General features: G+C 39.1%; 1 protein-coding gene across 1 annotated transcript in view; it reads left to right on the top strand.

The window, feature by feature from the left end:
- Positions 1–567: 567 nt before the first annotated feature.
- The window catches only part of ARHGAP18 (Rho GTPase activating protein 18), a 95,209-nt gene continuing 74,952 nt past the window's right edge, over positions 568–20,824 (top strand). Inside the window, exon 1 of the mRNA XM_032101711.1 lies at positions 568–776. Coding sequence (XP_031957602.1) covers positions 733–776 — 44 coding nt within the window. The 5' untranslated portion in view covers positions 568–732. The remainder of the gene's footprint in view (positions 777–20,824) is intronic.

Here is a 20,824-nt window from a genome sequence, read left to right as displayed (position 1 = left end):
ATAATCAAACCACCTCTCCTTCTCCGTTCTCTGCCGAGCTGAACGAAGCGCAGACATCGCTTTCGTATGGCGAGGCAAGGTGCCCAGGCCAACAATCACCCCCCTTGCCCCTCGTTGAACTCTTCCCCACAGAGCAGCATTTGAGAGAGGCACCGTGCGGGTCTCAGCCGTGCCATACGCTGGGACGGGACCGGCTTCCCCCTCCCGTCGGGCACCCACGCCGCACCTCCCCGCCCGTGTTCCCGCATGCTCCCCTTCCCTCTGCCCCTGGCCCGACCCCAGCCCCGTCACGGTGTCCCCGCCGCCGGCGGGCGCTGAGCGGAGCGGGCGGGGGCCGCCCCGACGGCGGGGACTCCCCGCGCTCCCCCACTCGCGAAGATGCGCCGGGGCCGCGGCCCCGCCGCCCCTCAGCGCCCCGGGCCCGCCGCCCGACCCCGCACCGCGGGCGCTGCCCTCCCGGAGGCGGCCGGAGGAGGGGGCGAGGTCGGGCGGTCCCGCGGGGGGGCCCCGGCCCCGCCTCTGCCCGGGCGGGGCGGGCAGCGGCCGAGTGTCCGCGGCGGCGGCGGGGCGGGCAGGGAACGGGCGAGGGGAGAAGCCGCTGCCACCGAGGGGCCGAAAGCGGGGAAGTACCAGCGAGGAGCCGCTGGCGGAGGAGCCCCACGATAGCGGCTCCCTCCTCACCCCGTGTCCCTCCCGGCCCCGAGGCAGCGGCGGGGAAGGCGACCCGGGAAGATGGTGACCGTGGTGACGAAGCTGGTGCACTACCTGCACCTGAGGTAAGGGCGGGCGAGCGCGGCCGCCGCGCTGCTCCTCCCGCCGGGCGCGACGCCCAGGAAGGGAACCGCGGCGCGGTGCGGGAGCGAGTGGCAGCGGCGGGGGTGTCACCGCGGGTGGGAGCGTGTTCTGCCCCGGCCGGGCGCTCCCCCCGCGCTCCGCTCCGCTCCCCGCCGCCTCGGGCTCTTTCCAGCCGCTCCCCGAAGTGCGTCTTGCGGTACCACAGGACAGCGAGGCGCGATTGTGGAAAACGCCCGTTATTAGTCTAAAGTATGAAAAGTTGCTGTCCCTACAGTATTTTGTAGCGTAATTATAGTAGCGTGGGTTAGACAAATTGCATAGTTAGTCTTTTTTGTTTTACGGCTTCTGTCAGGGTACATTACTAAGCCGTTTTTCCCAGTATCATCTATTCTAATTAGAACTTAGCCGGTAAATACAAGTATTTTTGCACTGAGTGGAGAGAAAGCAAAAACGTGCGCACTCCCGGTGATGTTCCACTGTGTTTTGATGAATCACTGTTTTTCCCCTGTATTTGAACACTTGATGTACATCAAAAGAATTGATTGAAAACTCAAATAACATGTATCAAGAGTAGTAAACAGAAATTTAATTTCTGAACGTAATGATATTTTAGTGTAGCCTTTTCACATAAGGCTGCTCTGAGACTTGATTTCATTACCTAATTTTTTTCAAGAAAGCCATAGGAATGAGTGGAAAAAAGGGCAATCAATTATTCTGTAGCTTTTTATTGGTATGATTTAAGACTTGATTCCTAGAATACCTGCAGTCTGTAGATATTTTTAAAACAATTATTAAAATAATAATACTTTGACATGAATTGCATGAGAAAAGTATGTAATATCACCAGTTTTAACTGGGCTTTTTCTCTGATGTAACAGCTATAACTGTGACCAAAATCACAGCTCTAATTTTATAAATTTTTGTGGTTTTATACTGTGTTACTTTGCTGGGCAAATAGAGAAGGAAGTCAAGAAGGAAAAACCCCTGCCAATTCCTTACTCCTGCCTCTCTTCTGTTGTTCTCCTCTAACAGTGGTTATTTGTTTAAAGGAATATTCCTGCTGGTTTTGAACCAGAGCTTCATGGCTCTCTTTGCTTTATAAACATCAGACTAAAAAATAAATGTCAGCCTCAAAGACTTTATAGTATAAAGGGAATTAGGAAACAGCAATTAATGCAGACAGCTGAATGAATGCAGCAAAGAAAAAAAGTTATGTTCTTTATCCAGTAGCATCCTGATCACTGTCAAGTGTTTTGTAGGTATCATGAGAAAAGATGTAAAAAGGCTAACAAGTTCAATAAACTTTAAGGATGTACTTTTCATGCTGGATAAGGGATTGAGAAACAGTGAACAGCATCTGAAAGTTTGATAAATGCCTGGTCAGTGCCCTGGCTGAAGGCAGAATTTGAGTAGTTTATTACTGGGTGGAAGAAGTCAATAAAATTAGGGAAGATGTTAAGAAGTCAATCAATATGCTTTTATAGGAGAAGTAGAGCTGTTGGAGATATGGCTGAAAAGGGATGCAGTAAATGCAACATTTGACAAACTGAAGGTTATTAGTCCTGAAGAACCTGAGTAATGATAAATTTCCATTATTCAATGCTAAACAAGAGAATAGCTACTTCACTGAGTATTGCTGGAATGGTAAATAGTGGCAGTATCTAACAGGACATAAACGAGCAAAAGATGTTCCCCAGAACCAGTACCCATCAGCAAGACAGGGAAAATTTACATGCTTGGTCATCTTTAGTGAGTCTGTAGGCTTAAAATGTGGATGGATTTTAGCAAGATCACATAATATTGTTTTTCCATTCATATCACAAAATCGTGATAGATAAGGAATGGATGTTTCAGTCAATATCAGTCAGACATTAACAACTACTATTAGGCATTACCAGCTGCTTATTATTTGCCTCCTTTAGTAAGTGACCAGCAAAATAAAAATTAGTCCAGAAAACAATAATGTAGAAACAAGTGCATACATATGAAATTGTCTGACATATTCTTGAAATACTATAATTTCTGGTTAAACCATTTAGTAGGCTTCTGGGTAGCCACGCCATAATGGTTTTTTTACTATTCATGAGAATGGAAGTAGCTAAAAACCAGTTAACAGCAAGGAAGCCAAAAAATTAGCTGTCAGTCTGAGTTAAGAATAGTTAGGTAGCTGGTGGGATGGGAAAAATGCTTCTCATCAGCGTTATGCCTTTTTCTCACCCTATGCAGAAATGTTAAGGGTAAGTTGTAACTCCTGTATTCTGTGTAAATTCTAAACCTTTGGGTCCCAGTCTGTGAATTTAATTTTAAGGTTCTGCCACCGTTAAGTGAATAAATACTATGCTAATATATATTAGAAAAAACATATTTAAACATTAAAATATGTACTTAATAAATTTCTAAGAATACAGTTTGTGACAAGATTAGACTATGACAGTAAAACAGTACACTGGGCAGCCCAAACAATTACTATAATCAGATCCTTAGAGAATAGTAACTATGCCCTTAATTCAGTACTTACTGAAAAGTGGATAATTAATTCAAATCACTTTAGGACTTGCACAGTTAGCAGAAATATGGACATCATAGGAACCTGTCTTTGAATTTGACACCTTACAAAACACAGGATCCTGAAGCTACAGGAACAATATTAAAACCTTGGGCACTATACAACTATTCTAAGAAGTCTCCTTTCTGAAAATCAGAAGTAAATACACTGAAATGCAATGCTTATAACGCTACAAGAAATAATGTAGCAGTACTTGGTCTCTTATACTTACCTCAACTAATTAACCCTCATACAGCATGGTTATGTACCATTTAAACCCCATTCAGCTGAGTCATAAACTTCTGATTAGTTTCAGTCAGACAAAAGCAGGCCCACTGAATGGGAATGGATCAGCCAAGAAACTAATCATAAAAATACCAAATTAGGTTCTCAGCAAGGCGAGATGCTTTCATATAAATATACTTTATGTAATTATCTCTACATAAGTAAAGATTGTGCACCAAGTGAGAGCAGAGCAGTGCACAAAAAAAAGAAATGAGCAGTGATTCTTGAGAACAACAGACAAAGGAGATGGCAGCAGATAGAGCAGTTCCCAATGACAATGCCAGGCAACACAAGCAAACTGAAGACAAAGATGCAGACTTATGAATGTAAGACATTCATGAGGAGAGTGAATATTCGATGCTACCAAGGAGATTTCCACAGTAAATTGTATTGCAGAAATTCAAACTGAAGCATGGCTGGTGTAGTTCTTCATTTTAGGAAGTGCAAATGCTTAAGCTACACATGTGGAAAAGCATAGTCCCAGGCTTGAAATGCTATTTTGGAAGTTCAAATGTTTTTATCAATTAATTATTAGTTTTCACAACCTACCTCTCAAAGTGGTCGCATGAAATGCAATTTTAGTTGAAGCAGCAACTAATAAGACTATTTTGGAGCTGTCATGAGATTCCTGCTTTTTCATATGAAATTTTTATATCTTTAAAAATTGTCCAGCAAATAAAAAAAACCTTCTGCTTATACTGTCAGTTACATCTTACTTCATCCCTCAGATTCATTCCCTTTACATTCATCAAAAGATCTCACTTAGGTTGTGCAGTGTTGGAATGTGTGTGAACTTAACAATATGCTTCTTAAAATGCATGGTTTGGGTCTACATGGTTTAAGATGTGGCTGATGGACTGAATCCTGCCTGAGGAACATTCCTAACTGGACTGGCACATTTTTCATAAAGGAGCCTTGGTTCAAGAAGTTTGGACAAGACACTGTACCGATGCTACTCCAACACCTCAGCATGTGGTGGTACATGGTTAGCTTGAGGAAGGAGCACCTTTCCTTATCCTCCTCTTGAGAGGCTGAAGAAGCAGAGGAAGGAACACAGCTACCTCATGCTTAAGAGGCCCAGCAGAGGCTGAAGCTGCTGCTGTTGCTGTTACAAAAACACACAGTCTGGACCTCTTGGTTCAGTATCCCTGGCTACCATACTAGGGCAAAGTGTTTCCCTATGAAACTTTTTTCAGAAGTTTCATGTCTCTCTTGGAGCATTCCAGGGAACTGTGATGATTTCTGGGCTTGGTACTAGTGTGGCCATCTCTGATGGTCAAGTAAAGGACACAAGGTTCTGCTGAGTGCTGCAGGTGAGGTTATAGAGCACAGGTATTATTTTATGGTTTCTTATGCTCTTGCAGTAGCATACAAATGGTCTGCATGGATTGTTGGCTGGTCTTTTATTCTTACCAGTCCCTCCTCCCCACTCAAGCCAAGGATATACTTGTGGATGATTTTGTTTGATTTGTAAAATTATACACTAAAACAATTTTCATACTGGGACACGTAGACCTGAAGTGATGTTGTTGACTTCTGAAGTTCTTGAGTTCATTTTCTTTTAGAAGCTTAATGTGTCTTTAACTTTTTTTTTTTTTTTTTTAAATATCTGATGTAGCCACTGTATTGTATCTTATACCCTGGTGTAGGAACACAACACATAAGGATGACAGGTTGAAAAGAACTTTCTATCTCTCTGAGTGCTACCTTGCAGCTCATAAAAAAGCCACTATCTTTAATCCACTTCACAAACATATGAAGCTTTTTTAAAGCTTAGACTGTTTGTCCTTCTCAATGGGTGTGCGGGATGGAACCATGGTCCCCTTGAATTTAGAAATTAATTTCTAATTGTCTACCTACAGTTGCCAGTGGAAAGTTTCTACATATTTCTTTTGTATTGACATTTTCCATGAAATGAAATTGATTTTTCCACCCAAGATATGTTCGTGAGTACTCACAAAAAGCAATTTTATTGCTGCTTCTTGGCTGCTTGTGCTAAGTAGATTCTGCTCTTCTCCATGTGATTGTCCACATTTGACCACATCTTTCTTGATTATGAGTGATTGAAAGTGACACTATCATTTTAATTAATGTTTAATCAATGTCTGTGATAATATTAAAACTCTGCTATCTAGCCTGATATACCTAGATCTACACAGAATGGCTGATACCTTTTTTATTGCTGTACAACACTATGTTTGATGGTTGTCTTGTGACCAGTTAGTATCTGTCATTTCAAACTGATGAGCCCCCTGGCTTATAGCATAAAATCTAGTTATTAAGTCTATTAAATTCATGCACTTGTGTATGTTTTTTATTATTCAGTCTTTTTGTTAATCCATTTTTTCATAATATCTTGGACTTTCTTTAAATTGATATCCTTAATTTTATAGTACCAGTAAATTTCACATGATGCTTTCTGTCCAAAGTTATGAATCGAAAATATGAAATACTAAGATCACTAACAATAGGGAGCCTAGAGAAATTTTAATAGGAAGACTCCCCCAGTTCATTGGTTTGCTTTTCAGTGTAATGTATTGCTGTCTCTTTTCAGATAAGCCTTTCCCCAGCTTACAAACTTGCATTGTTCCCACTCTCCTGTTTATCTCGGTATGTAGTTATGGTCCTTATGTGTTCCAGTATCAAATGTGATACTGAAGGCCATATAGGATAGGTCTCCTGCAGCCCCCCATCCTTAATACAAGGTATTTTATTATTTAAGTCTGTATTTGCCTTGGTAAAGGTAAATAATGCCTTGTATTTTATCCCAGCTTTCCATTTACCTCCATGTCTCAAAATATGCTTTCCTTTGAAGCTCCTAAAAAAGACTTGCACAGTGTCAAGCTCAGAGCAACAGGTGTAAAGTTGTCAGCTTTTCAGTTTTTCTCTTTCTGAATTATATTTTTGTTTTTCTTTCTGAATTATATGTTATGTTGACATTCTGTGGTAATAGGACATCACTTGAACTGATAGATTTTTGTAATCACTTACTATTGAATTAGGGGAATTATTTCAATATCTAGGACAGATGATTATCTATTCTGCCTGCCTTAATTTTACTGAACCTTAAAAACTTTGCTGCTGTCTTGAATACGGTGTAGTGTTATCCACAGATTTTCAGGAGTTGTCTGGATTTTGCTGTCATTATCCTGACAGAGTATTAAGTCAGGAAGTTTTGGGGTGGCCATGCCAACATTATCTTTGATTTCAACTTCATTCTTACTGTGCAGCAACTTTACTGCTATTTAATTTTTCTTTTTTTTCTGTACTGTCAAAGATAGTATATGTAATTTAATTTCTATTGCTAGGTGTCAAGACCTGTCAACTGTCAGGAGTCTGCTTGACTTTTGGCAATTTTTACTTTATCCCTACATTTTGACTTTTAAGACAGAGCTTTCTTGTCATCCCCTACTGCTCCTCCCTCCCACCTCCTTTCTTGTAGACTTTTTGCTCTTACCTTATACAATGTTTAGATAAATCCATTTATTTTCTCAACCGAAGATGCTGCACACTTGTCAGTGATCTTTATGGAGCTGCCAGCCCTTCAGAAGATACTGAACATCTGAGAAGCCTGTGGTGAGGCTGTGGAACAGGGAACTCAAGGTCTTAGGCTTGGGAATCATCTGTGTGTAAGCCTGAACTCTTATTTTTATTTAAAAGTGACATGCAATGTAAAAAGCATGCATTCAGCGAAATGCTGCTAGTAACAACATGCTATTTAAAGTTGTCAATTCAGCTCATTTTGACTCAAAAGGATTACTAAATTATTGTATTCCAGCTCTGCAAAGAATTTACCATCTTCCATCAGCACTTTTGACTCATAAAGGGTATTCCTTCATCACTGCTTTGAAATGGCTTAAGCCACTTTCTGACCAATCTATGATAAATAACAAAAAAATTCTCAGAGTGAATTAAGAGTGTCAACCCAGCAGTTTCCCCTCAACTGAACTTAACTGTATCTTTGACTAAAGAAGGCCATCACTGATGTTTTGTTATCATTTAATTTCTCACCATTCTGCTCCATGTGATACCTCCTGGAAACCACACAAAGGTGGGAGGATTATCAGAGCCCAAGGAACATGCTCTGGGACACTCAAGATTTCAGCTTTTCACCAGGCTTGCCAGATGAAATAGAAAGGAAGAGGCACTTATGCTATTTGGAGGTGGAAGATGACCCCTGCCACCAAGGAGAAGGATGGTTGGCAGATATTTCTCAGACAGCGTCTCTTCTGTCTGATACTATGTATCAAACCAGGCGTGGCCTCGGCTGGGTAGCCCTTATGGTGGCTTTTCCAGCACTGGAAAGGAGATGGCTGCAGTAACAGCGAGCTTGTTTTCCGCATTCTCTTAGGGAGTACAAGAGTATGTGTGTCATACACACAGACCTACATTCCCTTACTCTTCCTCCTCAGATGTTTATTTCCATCAATCCTTCCTGACATACCATCTCAGCAAAACTGACTGCAGTAAGGATTGAAAAGCCTAATACTACTTTATTTTTTCCCTGCAAGAGTGATCAATAGAATCAATGGATGCTTGATGTCTATCATGTAATAAGTATATATATATATATATATTATCACACTCATTCTCCCTTTGTACTGTCAAAACTTCCTTCATAATCTCTGGATTAAAAAAAGAAGCCAGCGTGGCCATCAGAGTTCATCAACTTGGAAGGAAAAGTTGCATCATTTCAATAATTTTTCTTTCTGCACCACAAAGATCAAAATAAGAAACAGTGCTGTATAAAGTAAGGTTTGAGATGGCAGAGATGTAAAGCAGAAGCTTGAATACAGTGAAAATTAATAGAAAGTCAACTCAAGAAAAAAAATACAGACAAGCACATTTTACTTACTAGAAGCCAGCAACCCAGAATGAGCTCTTGGCCACTATGTGTCCAACGGAGCTGCAGAAATTTGAACAGTTATCAGATGGAGGAATTAGGGTTTGGGGGCACTACAGCAAAGGGTGGGTGCAAGAGGTGAACTGATCTATCGTGTATTTTTCCTGTATAAAATTTAGATTCTGTGAAAAGAATTTTGCTCCTCTCTCTTCTTCCCAGCAGAGAAACATATGGCCCTGCATTTGGTGGCCAGCACTAGCAACAGATTAACAACTCTGATAAATACTACATTTTGCTATTATGACAGTAAATGCTTTTAGACCTGGGCATAATGAGACAAGAGATTTCATAGCCACAGAAAAGCACATGTTTTCTACGAATTAGGGCCATAGTATTGATTTATAATTACATATATCAGATAGAATGGTTTATATCTCCAATAATCTTTAAAGGCTACCATCTGCCTGTAGACAAACTTAAGGAAACTTAATTTGGATAAAAACCTGCTTGGATAGTTAATTCAGTTAAGGGATCAATTTCTAATAAAATTGAAGGATTGGGCTGTGTGATAATCCTTTGAACTACCTCTAGCAGCAAATTTATCCTTGGCTTTTCTTCGCCACAATGTCACACTGGCTCTCAGCTTTCTGGTAAGTGATATACCCACTAAGGTCAATAAAAACTGACTCAAACAAAATTGAAAGAATTTTAAAACTACTGCTGTTGTAATATTAATAATAGCAGTAAAACTCGTCAAAATATAGATGATAATAAAAGAACATTAAAATATGTAGTAGTGATATGAGGTAAGTTAGATGTTTTTAAGATTAATTTAAAAATAAGAATTATGAATGCATGCACATGTACTAGATAGAAATGGGATCAACAAAGGCCTTCAGTGTTATGGGATAGACAGACATGAAATGAGGATGGAACAGAGGTGTTTAAGTAAATGTCACTTTGAAATGTCTTAGTCTTTCAGAACAGTGTTTCTGCTCTTAAACAAAAGCAGTTTCTATGCAATGAACTGCCTGGTATTTACTGACTCCCCCTGCACTCTGTGCCCTTAGCAATTTCCTTTGAACTCTCTCACACAGCAGAGTATAAGGTCCAGATCAATTTGATAAATAGGAAATCATAATGAGCTGTTTATAATAGATTTAAGTGCAGTAAAGGATGTTATGTTTTCTTTACAGCTAATGTAGAGATACCATTTTAATGGTATGGGCTTCGTGGTGTCAATTTAATGGTTTACATCAGATTTGTAAATCCTCCATGACATTTTTATTAAATGAAATATTACTTCATCTACTGTGCTGCTAACAGCATATAGTTTCCCTAGATAAGTGAGAAGTTCAGACCAGTGTCAGAGCTTAGCTACATTAGCCATTTGTGGTGAAAGAAAAGCCTCTATTAATGCTTATGCACTAGGATTAAGATGACTTGAATGCTGTAATCCTTCCTGTTCGACTGTTGGCATCATGCTGCCATCTGACAACAGCTGTTTCCTTCTTAATCTGATGGAAAAAAAAAAAGGTGGTAGATTGTTACTTGCACCATTACAAGCTCAGTCACTGCATTTTATGTTTTAGTAAATATGAACACTGTATCATAATAAAACCCTCTTAAATGTATCCACGTGTTACATATAGTACAGTCTTGTTTATTTTTGTCTGCTGTTCTAGTAAGTACCCGAAGAACCAACAGACATTGTTCTGCACCAGCACTTTATTTTTAGTTCTGTAGTTAGGAACAGCAGGATCCAAAACTTGTCATGAGGAAAAAACCCAGGCATTTGGGGCGCGTAAGAAAAATGAGTAAGCATTGCATGCCATGACACTTTGTAATCACCACTCTTGGCAGAAGGCCAAGCATGAAGTTCGTAGAGTCTTTTGAAGCTACTGGAGCTGAAGGGTCCTTGGAACTGGGTATCAGGCTGACATCTCTGTATTTCCTGACAGCTGCTACTTTCAAGACACAAAAATACATTTGCCTCACCTATTTCCTGAGCTTCAAATTGTTGGGTACTTAGGTGAATCTTGGAGTTCTGAAACTCATCCATGAGAATCTGGTTTGAGCACTGTTGGATTGTAGTCCCATTATAGGTGCTGGTTTGACTGACAGCCACGGGTATGCCCGTGTATATTGAATACGTTTGGTATTGGGGATAAAAGCTTGCTAAATGACAAAGCATTCCTTGAAAGCAGAAGGCTGAGTATTTGTATTCTTTTTTAACAAAAAAATCTTTTGAGTTGGTAATGCACAGAATAGTGACCACTGCTGGTTGTGAAGCTGGAGAATTTAACCTGAAGATCCTGTCCTTTATGTATGTTTTCTGAGTTTAGCTTGGGAACACAATGGAATTCAGGCATGGATAAAGGGGAGGGAAAAAAGGGTCACACTAAAAATCAGGTAAAGTTAGGCAAATAATTCTGTACCTTTCAAGACTATAAACTTTATTATAATTTCAGGTAAAATCCTCTGAACAGAAAATAGGGATGTCAGTATTTACAAGAAGAATGGAAGCTGCAGAAGGCAGCTGGTTTGCACCCACCATTACCCAGCACTGTGTGTATGTGTGCTGTAGATCACCCCAAAGGTACAAATCTCTCAAATTTACAGGCAAAGGGGAAAGGATTATGGGAGTGTCAGATCAGGAACTGTTTTGCGCTGACCCAGACAATTATTATAAACAATTCTGATTATTGATGGCAGAAATACTCAGAGTCATCTCAGAATTTCCAGCAGCAGAAGTCCCAGCTTCTGGGGAAAATGGACTTATGTTCAAAGTCTCCCAAAATACACCTCTAGCCCCGTAGCTGTTGAGGGAAGTGAAAACAAAACTTCTGTCTATTTTGCAAAACACAGAATATTGCTAATAGCAGGATAGAAAGGAAAAATGGTTCTACTCTTCCTATCAGATACACACTGTGAGAAACAAAATTCCTTAATGTTTGAGGTTGATGGTTCCTCAGGCTGGGACACCCACCCCATGAACTGGCTGCACAGAGACTGAGCTTCTCATTAATTTCTGGAATCATGCTCTGGAATTTGTGCAACTATTAATTTGTGATTCAGAGGATCTTTGAACCTACTCTTGTATTAGCTGAGAGTCATGCTGAGATTGTTAACTTAGCAAATCACTTGATTCTGCCGTTCTCCTTTGTGTTAGCTGCTTCCAGTAATGAGACTTTGCATGTAAATACGAATAGTTGGGGCAAAATAAAAAACTATAGGCCCTAATAGATAAAATTAAATATTGCAGGTATTTTCATCACACTGCAGAATGTGTGAATAGTGATCAGGTGCTTAGGAATGAAATGGAAGGAAACAAAATATGGAATTATCTGCTTATATTAAAGATCTGCTGTGTAAACTGTATTTAACACCATCTTCAAACAGATGAGTTCTTGGGAGTATTCTCAAGGGGATTTCTTTTATTTGCACCATCTATCTTGGTTTAATCTGAAATAAATAAAATTCATTTAAAATTCATTCAAAATTCATTCCTAGGTTTCAGTCCTGCTGACTCAAACATAACACCAAAACCAAACAATCAGCAGGACAGTCTTTGGGCATCAGTATGAGCTGTATTATGAGCTCTGGCGATGCCTGCAAATGTAATCTTTGGAAGGACATAGGACCTCATAAGATATACTGACATTTTACAGTGAGAACAGATTGGTTTTTAGGAAGTCTTCTAATCCAGAAGTGTTCTAAATATTTTTACTTTTTGCTGTAGCAAAATGCATTTGGCAGTTTTTATTCATTAACTGAAAATATCACTCAGAAATTCAGTGATGCAGATGTCTTTCTGTTTGTCCACTGACATTTTTGATATTTACATTTCCAGTCAGGGCATAAACACAACAGTTTCACTGACTAAAGAGGACTGTTAAAATTTAAATGCATGTTTATTTTTTGAATACATAATTCACTGAATTAAGATAACACTGAACATCCACTATGAGCTGGGAACATGGCTTGCAGTTTAGAAAGGGGCCTGTCTTCTGCAGATAAGTACACTGTCAGTGTTACTCTGTGTTTAAAATGTTTCAGCTACAGGGGCTAGAATTGGAGAATTGCTTCATTTCTTCAAAGCTGGAGCAAGCCAACCTGTATATCACAAGATCCATGGTTGGGAATGAGTTCCTGAGAATTACTTGTGACCACTGCATATTAAATGTGATCCAGATTTCCTTGAAAGGTGATGGTTTAAAATCTAATCAGGAAATCGTATCCTCAGAAAGTTCAATAAATTCAAACATAAATTAAATAGGATGTGTTACTCTTTAAAAAGTTACTTTTAAAAATAATGCAGTATAATAAAGATACTTCTGCTAGTGTCCTATGTACTAATTTCTACTTTTTGTCATTCACATGCATCTCCATTACTTTCATTGTTGCAAGGAACCAGAATTATTTTAAATTATGGCCTATTTGAACATAAAAGTAGTTCTACCTGTTTGGATAGAAAGTCTATCTACCTGTATCCTACTTGTTTAAAAGACACCCGTGAAAGAGTTTTAAAGAAGGGGCAATATTCCCAATGCTTTCACCAGCCTGCAGCCATATGCTGCCAGGCAATTCCTGAGCCAGATGTTCTTTCTATGTGTTTAGCAATAGTCCATGGATGTATTTTCTGCAAACATGTCCGGTCTTGCCGGGAACTCGTGTAAGCTTTTAGCTTCACCAGCATCCTGTGGCAAGCAATAACACTGTGTAATGACACATTATGTGAAATACCACCCCCTTCAGCTTGTTTTGAATCAGTTTCTTCATTGCAGTTACTGTTAGTTCCCCTTAGTGCTGCTGCTGGAAGAGACAGTGAATAATCCATTGATATAACTCTTTTTTTCTCCTTTGAGGTTTGTATCTTAATAATTTAGTTCCCTGTCTTCACCTGTAGACTACCTTCTCTGCTCTCTATGAGTGTTTGGTGGCTTTTTAAAATTGGTCCTGTAATTACAGTAGCCTGCAGTCAAATAACTAGGATTACTCATATGAGCAAGGTATATTCAACTGTCCTGAATTAGAAATGGTATTTAATATATTTTGAATCTGAATATTGTTTAAATGTAAATACAGCTTCCATTATATTTTGTTTGGATGTTTGGGATGTTTGGGACAATCTTAACAGAAAACCTGATCTGACTGTACAATTTAGGCCAATACTTATTTTATTATTAATGCACATTGTTTGCTTCAGTAAGAATATGCTATGCCAGAAGAGTTTGCCATGTGCTTTTATGACTTAAAAATCTTTCTGACATACACCAACTATTGTACAGTAAATGCTGTTGGGAGATTTGTAAGTATATTCCCAGTATTCTTCTGTACTTTGCGATATGTCTATAATTTAAGAATGGTACTTAATCATCTATTCCAACACTTCTGTACTTTCAGACCCTATTTGTGAATAATACAAAATACAGTACACGTAGTGGGCCCTTGCACAGCAACTGTGATGAAGCTTTATTTTAAAATTTTGGCCATGCTTTTCATTAAAGTACTTATCTGCAGCCAAGAGAATAGGAAATTAGGTTGACTAAAATAGCTACAGTAGTCTGAACTGAATAGCTAAAAGTAGGGAATTCTACTGATTAAAGCAGGGTACTTGAAACATGGCAACATCCTAAAATTATTACTATTTCACAGCTTGTTTGCAGCTAAAAAATTATGTACCTGCTTCAAGGGGAAGAACAACATTGCAATTTTGCCCATGTGTGTAGTACATTAGGCAGCACTTAAGACATTTAAAACTATTATGGTTATATATTGTAATATATATTTCTCCATAATGTTACAGCACACATTATACATTGGGCTGATTCCTTGTGAAAATATCTTCCTGTGATTACTGTAATGAAATGCACTTTGGCTAGATAATAACCTGATGCTTCCACGAATAGATAACTCTGAAACTGAGGCTAGGAAAAAGCAGAATCTTCAGTTTGAAAACTGCTCCTATGAGCAGCTGCTCTTAGAGTAACAATAATCTTTTATAGCAATTTTGTCATAAATTTTAGTGATGCTCTAAAGCAACTGAAGGGAAAAAACAGGCTAAGAAAAAAAAAAATTATTTTGGTGAGCATGCAGCTTTTTTCCCCTTAACTGTCTATTCATGGCCAGGATCCCCAAAACCGTCATAGAGACGTGTGGTGTTTGTGCTGTTGCTTTGGTAAAGCTAGAACTAAGACATGTCTGAAGCTTCAATGGCTGAAGATAATTTTTCTAATTTTGGAAGTGCTTTTTGGGCTTTTGCACTCCTGAAAACCAGCCTATTTCAGTGAGAAATGTGGATTTTTAGAAATGATAGCTCTACTAGGAAAGGCCCTACTGTGGCTGCAACAGAAAAGCACTTAACACTGCTACAGCCCCCTAAATACCTGAGCAGGTATTAAATGTTACAAGTACTCTTATATTGATAAAATTTATCTACACTAGTGTGTTTTTTTTCTGTACTGATTCTGGAAGAGTTCAACTGCCAAAATTAAAGTGTAGAAGGCCCTAGTGAGAAAGCTTCCAGCCCCAAATTCTTCTAATTCCTTTGGGATGTGCCTAAAACTTGAGTGCTGTTGACAAGTGCTGAGTGTGAACTGTGAATATCTTTCTGAACAAGAAAGGCAAAGGGAGCTGACACCTGGTAATCCCATCATTTTGGTGGGAGCTGTGAAGGGAATAATTGTACATGAATTCCTGTGGAATTTCACATTGCTGTTCCCTTCTCCTGTCTGTTTTGGGTTTTTTTACCCAAAAGAAAGAGTGCTCTAGTTTTTTACCATAGTGCTATTTCTTAAAAGACCTCTCTGGTACTAAGAATGATGTTGAAATAAATCAGAAAAGTGATCTAAGCAAAAAATGCAAAAAGAAAGCAGAATGAGGAAATATTGCTTGTCCTGTAATTATCCCCCAGTGAAAAAAACCCCAACAAACAAACGAACCACAAGGAAAAAGCAGTTTAAATACTTAAATATTTCAAATCTCTTATGGATCCAAAACCCAGAGAGCAAACAGTTCACTCATGGATCTACTTATTTGTTCCTCAGAAGGGAATTTACAAGCCCAAAGCCAGGCTGGTGGACCATCCAGTGGCTGGTGGATGGGTCCTGGGCCAGGGGACTGAAGTCTTGGTAGGAGCTACCCTGGTGCCCATCTCTCCTGCATCACCTCAGAGATGAGTGTAAAGGGGCCCAAATGTTGCAGGAGATGCTGAGCTCACAGGACAGGAACAAGGAGCTGAAATATTAGTTCAGGAAAATCGGCAGAGGCTTAGTCTCTGACTCCAGTGGGGTCATCATTTTGCTTGATGTGCTCTGGCAGTAGAAAAGCTGCAGTATTCTACTGTCCTGTCATTTATAACCCCATTTCCCAAATCTTTTTCAGCCTTTGATGAAGTAAGGCTACCTTCTTCACAAACACTGATGATCTCAGCTATGGAAACATAACTTCCTGTTCTGCAATGTAGGCAATTACCTTATAATTTATCAAATTGCCTTTTATCTACTTATCAATCCATATCATCTGTTGCCTTAAGAAGAGAACCTCAGACGATCTATGGTAATGCCTATTAGGGAATTAGAAAAATTGGAGTGCTGAGCATTATATATCTGCATATATAGGCAATGAGGAAGAAAAAACCATTTGTATAATAGTTGAGGTTTGCTTGTTTGTGGCCTGTGTGCTGGTTTTTCCATGCTTCTGGTTTGTCCTTCATCTTGCAGCTTGAGAAAAGCAAACCACAAACAACAGGATTTTCATTTGAGTACTACTTGATTGTTCCTAACCAGCTAAGCTAACAGAAATGTGGTTTTTTGATATTTATTAATAACACTGTTACAATTCTGAGAAAATTGTAAAGTCTCCTCGAGTGGAGGTACTTGTGTATAGCTGAAGCTTTTGTACCTCAGCCAGCAGGTGATGAAAGCTCCTACAGATGATTATCCCCTCATGTACTTCTGTAAGATGTTCCAAAACAAAGGTAAAATATTAGGTGCTAAATCCACTCAAGAGTAGAAGAACTACATGATATTAGAGGTATCTTCTTTGTAATATTTTCCACCAAATTTCATTGTCATTTATGCTCACATACAAGGTGAGTCCCCTTTTCAATGAGAAACTGTGGAATACTTGAATTACTGAAAGTGCTCACTTCTATTTCAATTTTAAAGATGGTAGAAAATGTATTTGGAAAAAGTGGTGAAACCAGAAGTTTACTCAGATGATTTACTATATTGGGATTGTTAAAATGCATAATTACTGATACAGAGATGATAGTCTGTCTGGAAATTATGTGCCCCTTCAAAAATGTTACCTTTCATTAACACAAAATGCATCCTCAACTCTTTGCCACTGCCTGTCTCTTCATTCACAGTATATAAAGTGGCACAACACTGTCTTTTATGGTCAAGAAAGGATAGAAAAGAGATGCTGATGATTCTTTGATATTTTAAATAATTTGTCCCATGGTAAGAGATAGATGGAGCCATCTAAATTCTGAGATGGAAATATTACTGACCAGATTATAGTGCCTTCTGCCAATTTGCTTTTATATTTAGTAAAAAATATTCTGCTTAAAGGAGGCAATTGTCCCACTCTGCTGTGCACTGGTGCTGCCTCACCTTGAACACTGTGAGCAGTTTTGGGTGCCACAATATAAAAAAGACATTAACTATTAGAGAGTGCCCAAAGGAGGGCCATGAGGATTCTGAAGGGCCCTGAGGGGAAGCCTTATGAGGAGGGTTGAGGTCACTTGGTCTGTTCAGCCTGAGTGAGACTTAGGGAAGACCTCATTGTGGTCTGCAACATCCTCATGAGGGGAAGCAGAGGGGCAGGCACTGATCTCTTCTTTGTGGTGCCCAGTGACAGGACCCGAGGGAATCGCCTGAGGCTGAATCGGGGAGGTTTAGGTTGGGTATCAGGAAATGGTTCTTCACCCAGAGAGTGGTTGAGCACTGAACAGGCTCCCCAGGGATAGGGGGAGATAGTGTATAAGGGATAGTGTTCCCTTATTCTGGGAATTGCTTTCTGTCCCTGAGAAAAATGCATTCTTCCACTGATGCAAGTTACTATCACTGCTCCCATTGATTTTCAAGTGCCAAGATGTAACCAAGGGCAGCCAAGAGCTGCAGATGGTCTTTCTCATCAAAGACCAAACATCAATGCAGCTGCAAGTTGTTACTGCTCACTCTGACCCCACTTCCCTGTGGCAGCCATATGGCTTGGAACCATTCCCTGGGTTCTCTTCCCTCTTGCAGGATACATGTGTGCATCCTCCTCTGAAAACCACCCCACTTCCCCAGATGGTTTTGTGTTATTCACTACTGTTCTGATTTTGTTTGCGACCGTATTAATTTCTCCCAGTAACCCTATGATTGTATTTGATAGATTGAAATTTCAGGAGACTTTATCATAGATGTCCCCATAATATTTATGTTCACATTCATGTACATTTACATTGCTTTCCACATATGCATCCTCAAGTTACTTCAGCTTCCCTCTTTTTTTTTTTAACTTTTTTGGACATATGGTGAACAGTATTGTACATAGCGTGAGTTATTAAATAGTAAGATAGTACAGTAAATCAAAGTAAATCTAACCACTATAACATAAATACAGTTTTTAGGGGTGAATATCTTCCAAGTGAACTGCAAATGTTATGTTTTTCCTGCAGAAACTACACTATAATATCTTGATGTAGGCAAATGTTCAAGTTTTGCTTTCTGTAACTCCAGCAATTGCTTCCAAAATTCATGGCAGTGGTGGTATATTCTTGCCTTGTAATCTGCAGCTCTGTCTGAACCTTGCTCTACAAACCTGTCTATCACAATTTCTTTGCAATCAAAGATGAGCAAATTAGTGCAAATTTATTAAAATCAGCCACTTGTGATTGTCACAAATGTACCCTTAGAGGACTGAGGCCTTATTGGCTGCAGATTTGATGCTTTGTTTAAAATTATTTGTGACTTGTATATGTGGCTATGCATCAGTCTAGAGATGCTCATGAACTTTGTAGTTACTGCTGGGTACATGGTACTACAGAACAGCTATAATAGTGTTGTGAGTTTTTATTATTCTTGGTGTATGACTGGTATTTTTTCAGCTTTCTAACTGTCTTTCAGCCAAAAAGAAACAAAACCTCAAATATTTATTTCTTATACAAATTTTTGCACAATTATTCATGTTAATTGTCCTTGTAGTTGTTATTCATGAGAGTTGCTTTTGAATACCTGTGAAGAGTAAATAAAAAGTACTATCATAAACAATCTGTTTTTTCTTACAGCTTACGTTTATAAATTTTTTGGTTCAAATTTGTCCAATCTTTGTTACAATAATGTTTCCAATCCCAAACATCATACACTTACATTCATTTTTTTTCAAAATTGAAAGTGCTAAATGTTGTTGTCAGAGCTATTTTATACAAAAAAATGTAAAAAAAAAAATTGGTTGTATGAAATGAGCCTTGTAAGCTCATGAAATAGGCAAGACAAGCAAGAATGTGGGAACTTCCATGCCTTCTTTCTGATTTGTCTATGATACTTGCAAATGTGGTTTTAAAAGATATTGTCCCATTAAGATGGTATGTCTTAAACTGTAGTTGGAACCTCACATGTGGTTCAAGTATGGTGTCTTTTTTTTTGGATTTTAGTTAAATTTCTGGAAAATGCCGTTCTGAGTTGATGTGAACCATTTTTAAAATCCATATTGAATTCAGAAGATTGTTTCCACTCAAAATAGCAAAAATAACACTGGCATCTTAAAATATTCCATATTAAGAGTGGCTGAATTTGATTGCAGTGTAAAATGTGAGAGAAGGAAACACTTCTCTAAGATTTGTTTGGGATGAAAGAAGATGATGCAAAATGAATAATTTTGTCAGTAAGAAAGAACTAAGAATATTTTGCATTGTGTTAACTTGAAGTTTCAGTGGTATTCGTCAACCCTTACAGAGAAGTGGTTTTCTTTCTCACAGCCCATGACTCATGCAATTGTTCCTTTCTTTGTTCTGATGCATTTCTCCTCGGTGCATAATGACATTTCTGGATAGCTCTGGCTTGCTCAGCTTAAGATTGTGTCACAATTTTCATGAGCTTTCCTGACTGACTAAACTCTTCTCCTTTGTGGTTGCTCTGTTCTACTTCACCAGATGTTTTTGTTCTGCAACTTCAGCTGTGATCAAATCTGCAGGCAACAGCAAAATTAGAAGGGTAAGGAAGAGAAGAGCTCCCAGTCAGCGTGCTGACTGACTTAGTTAACATGTGTGGGAGAGAGCATGGTTTCAACTTCCTAGCCAGATGCAGACCGAAAAAAACTATCCCAGACCCTTCTGGAGCCTGATCTAAAGTAGGGGGTGGGGATGGTAGTAACAGACCCTGAACCCGAGTGATGGATACAGCCTGTCTGTAAAGCAACAAATCACTCATTTATTTCCAAGTATGTTCTCTGCGCTTGCTAGCACCCCCTCCATATTTCTTGGTGAAACTGCAGCTGATGAGTTCATCAATTGTTACGTCTCAAATACGGGATAGAGGGGTCTACTTCCTGACCTAAAAAAGAGAGTTGGGGTTGTTAGCTACAAGAGTCTTCTCCACTCCTGCCTCTTCAGTGGGTTTGGTGTTGGTTGCAATGTCCAAGAGAAGAGACAAGCCCAGGATTTCTGGCCTTCATGACAGCAGCCTCTCAACAACAAAGTGAATGTATTCAGTGTTCACCACATTTAGGTAACCATTTGGGAGAATTAAGAAGGAGAAAAGTCATTATATTCTGAAAATACAACCACCTTTTCATAATTAGTGGCATATGTGAAGTCATGGTTTATAAAATCCAAGTTGTATCAAAAGTAGCTCAAGAAAAAGGGGTCATTCAGAGTTACCAATGAAAATCTCTTAGTCTCCACCATTCATGCTGACTTCCCCTTTCCCAAAGTGGCATGAAACATCAGTTGTGGCATTCAGTTTTCCCCAAAAGTCCTATACCTCATGTGAGATGCTATAAAGTGCACTAGATTTATCATCTGTTCTCTATGCTTGTGGATGCAGAAATCCATGCTATTTTATCCCTATTAAATCACCAAATGAAAGTAAATGTAGTGATGTAACGGGAAATAATTTGCTGCATTTTTTGGTACCGTTCAATGTAATTGAACATATGGTGAATAATCCTCATAAACAGCTAGATATTATTAGCCCTGTTATATGGATTCCCTGTTACAGGGAAAGGGAAGCAAGAATTGATATGAGGGTTTTTGCAAGGTCACACTACGAATACATGTAGATAAATTACCCCTACAGAAACAGATATACTTCTCCGGGTAAAATTCAACGGCTGTCTGACCATGAGCAAAAACATAAGGCAGA

Source organism: Corvus moneduloides, chromosome 3 (assembly GCF_009650955.1).
Source record: "Corvus moneduloides isolate bCorMon1 chromosome 3, bCorMon1.pri, whole genome shotgun sequence".
Taxonomy (NCBI): Eukaryota; Metazoa; Chordata; class Aves; order Passeriformes; family Corvidae; genus Corvus; species Corvus moneduloides.
The sequence above is the reverse complement of the archived record's forward strand: the minus strand, read 5'-3'. Positions and strand labels throughout refer to the sequence as shown.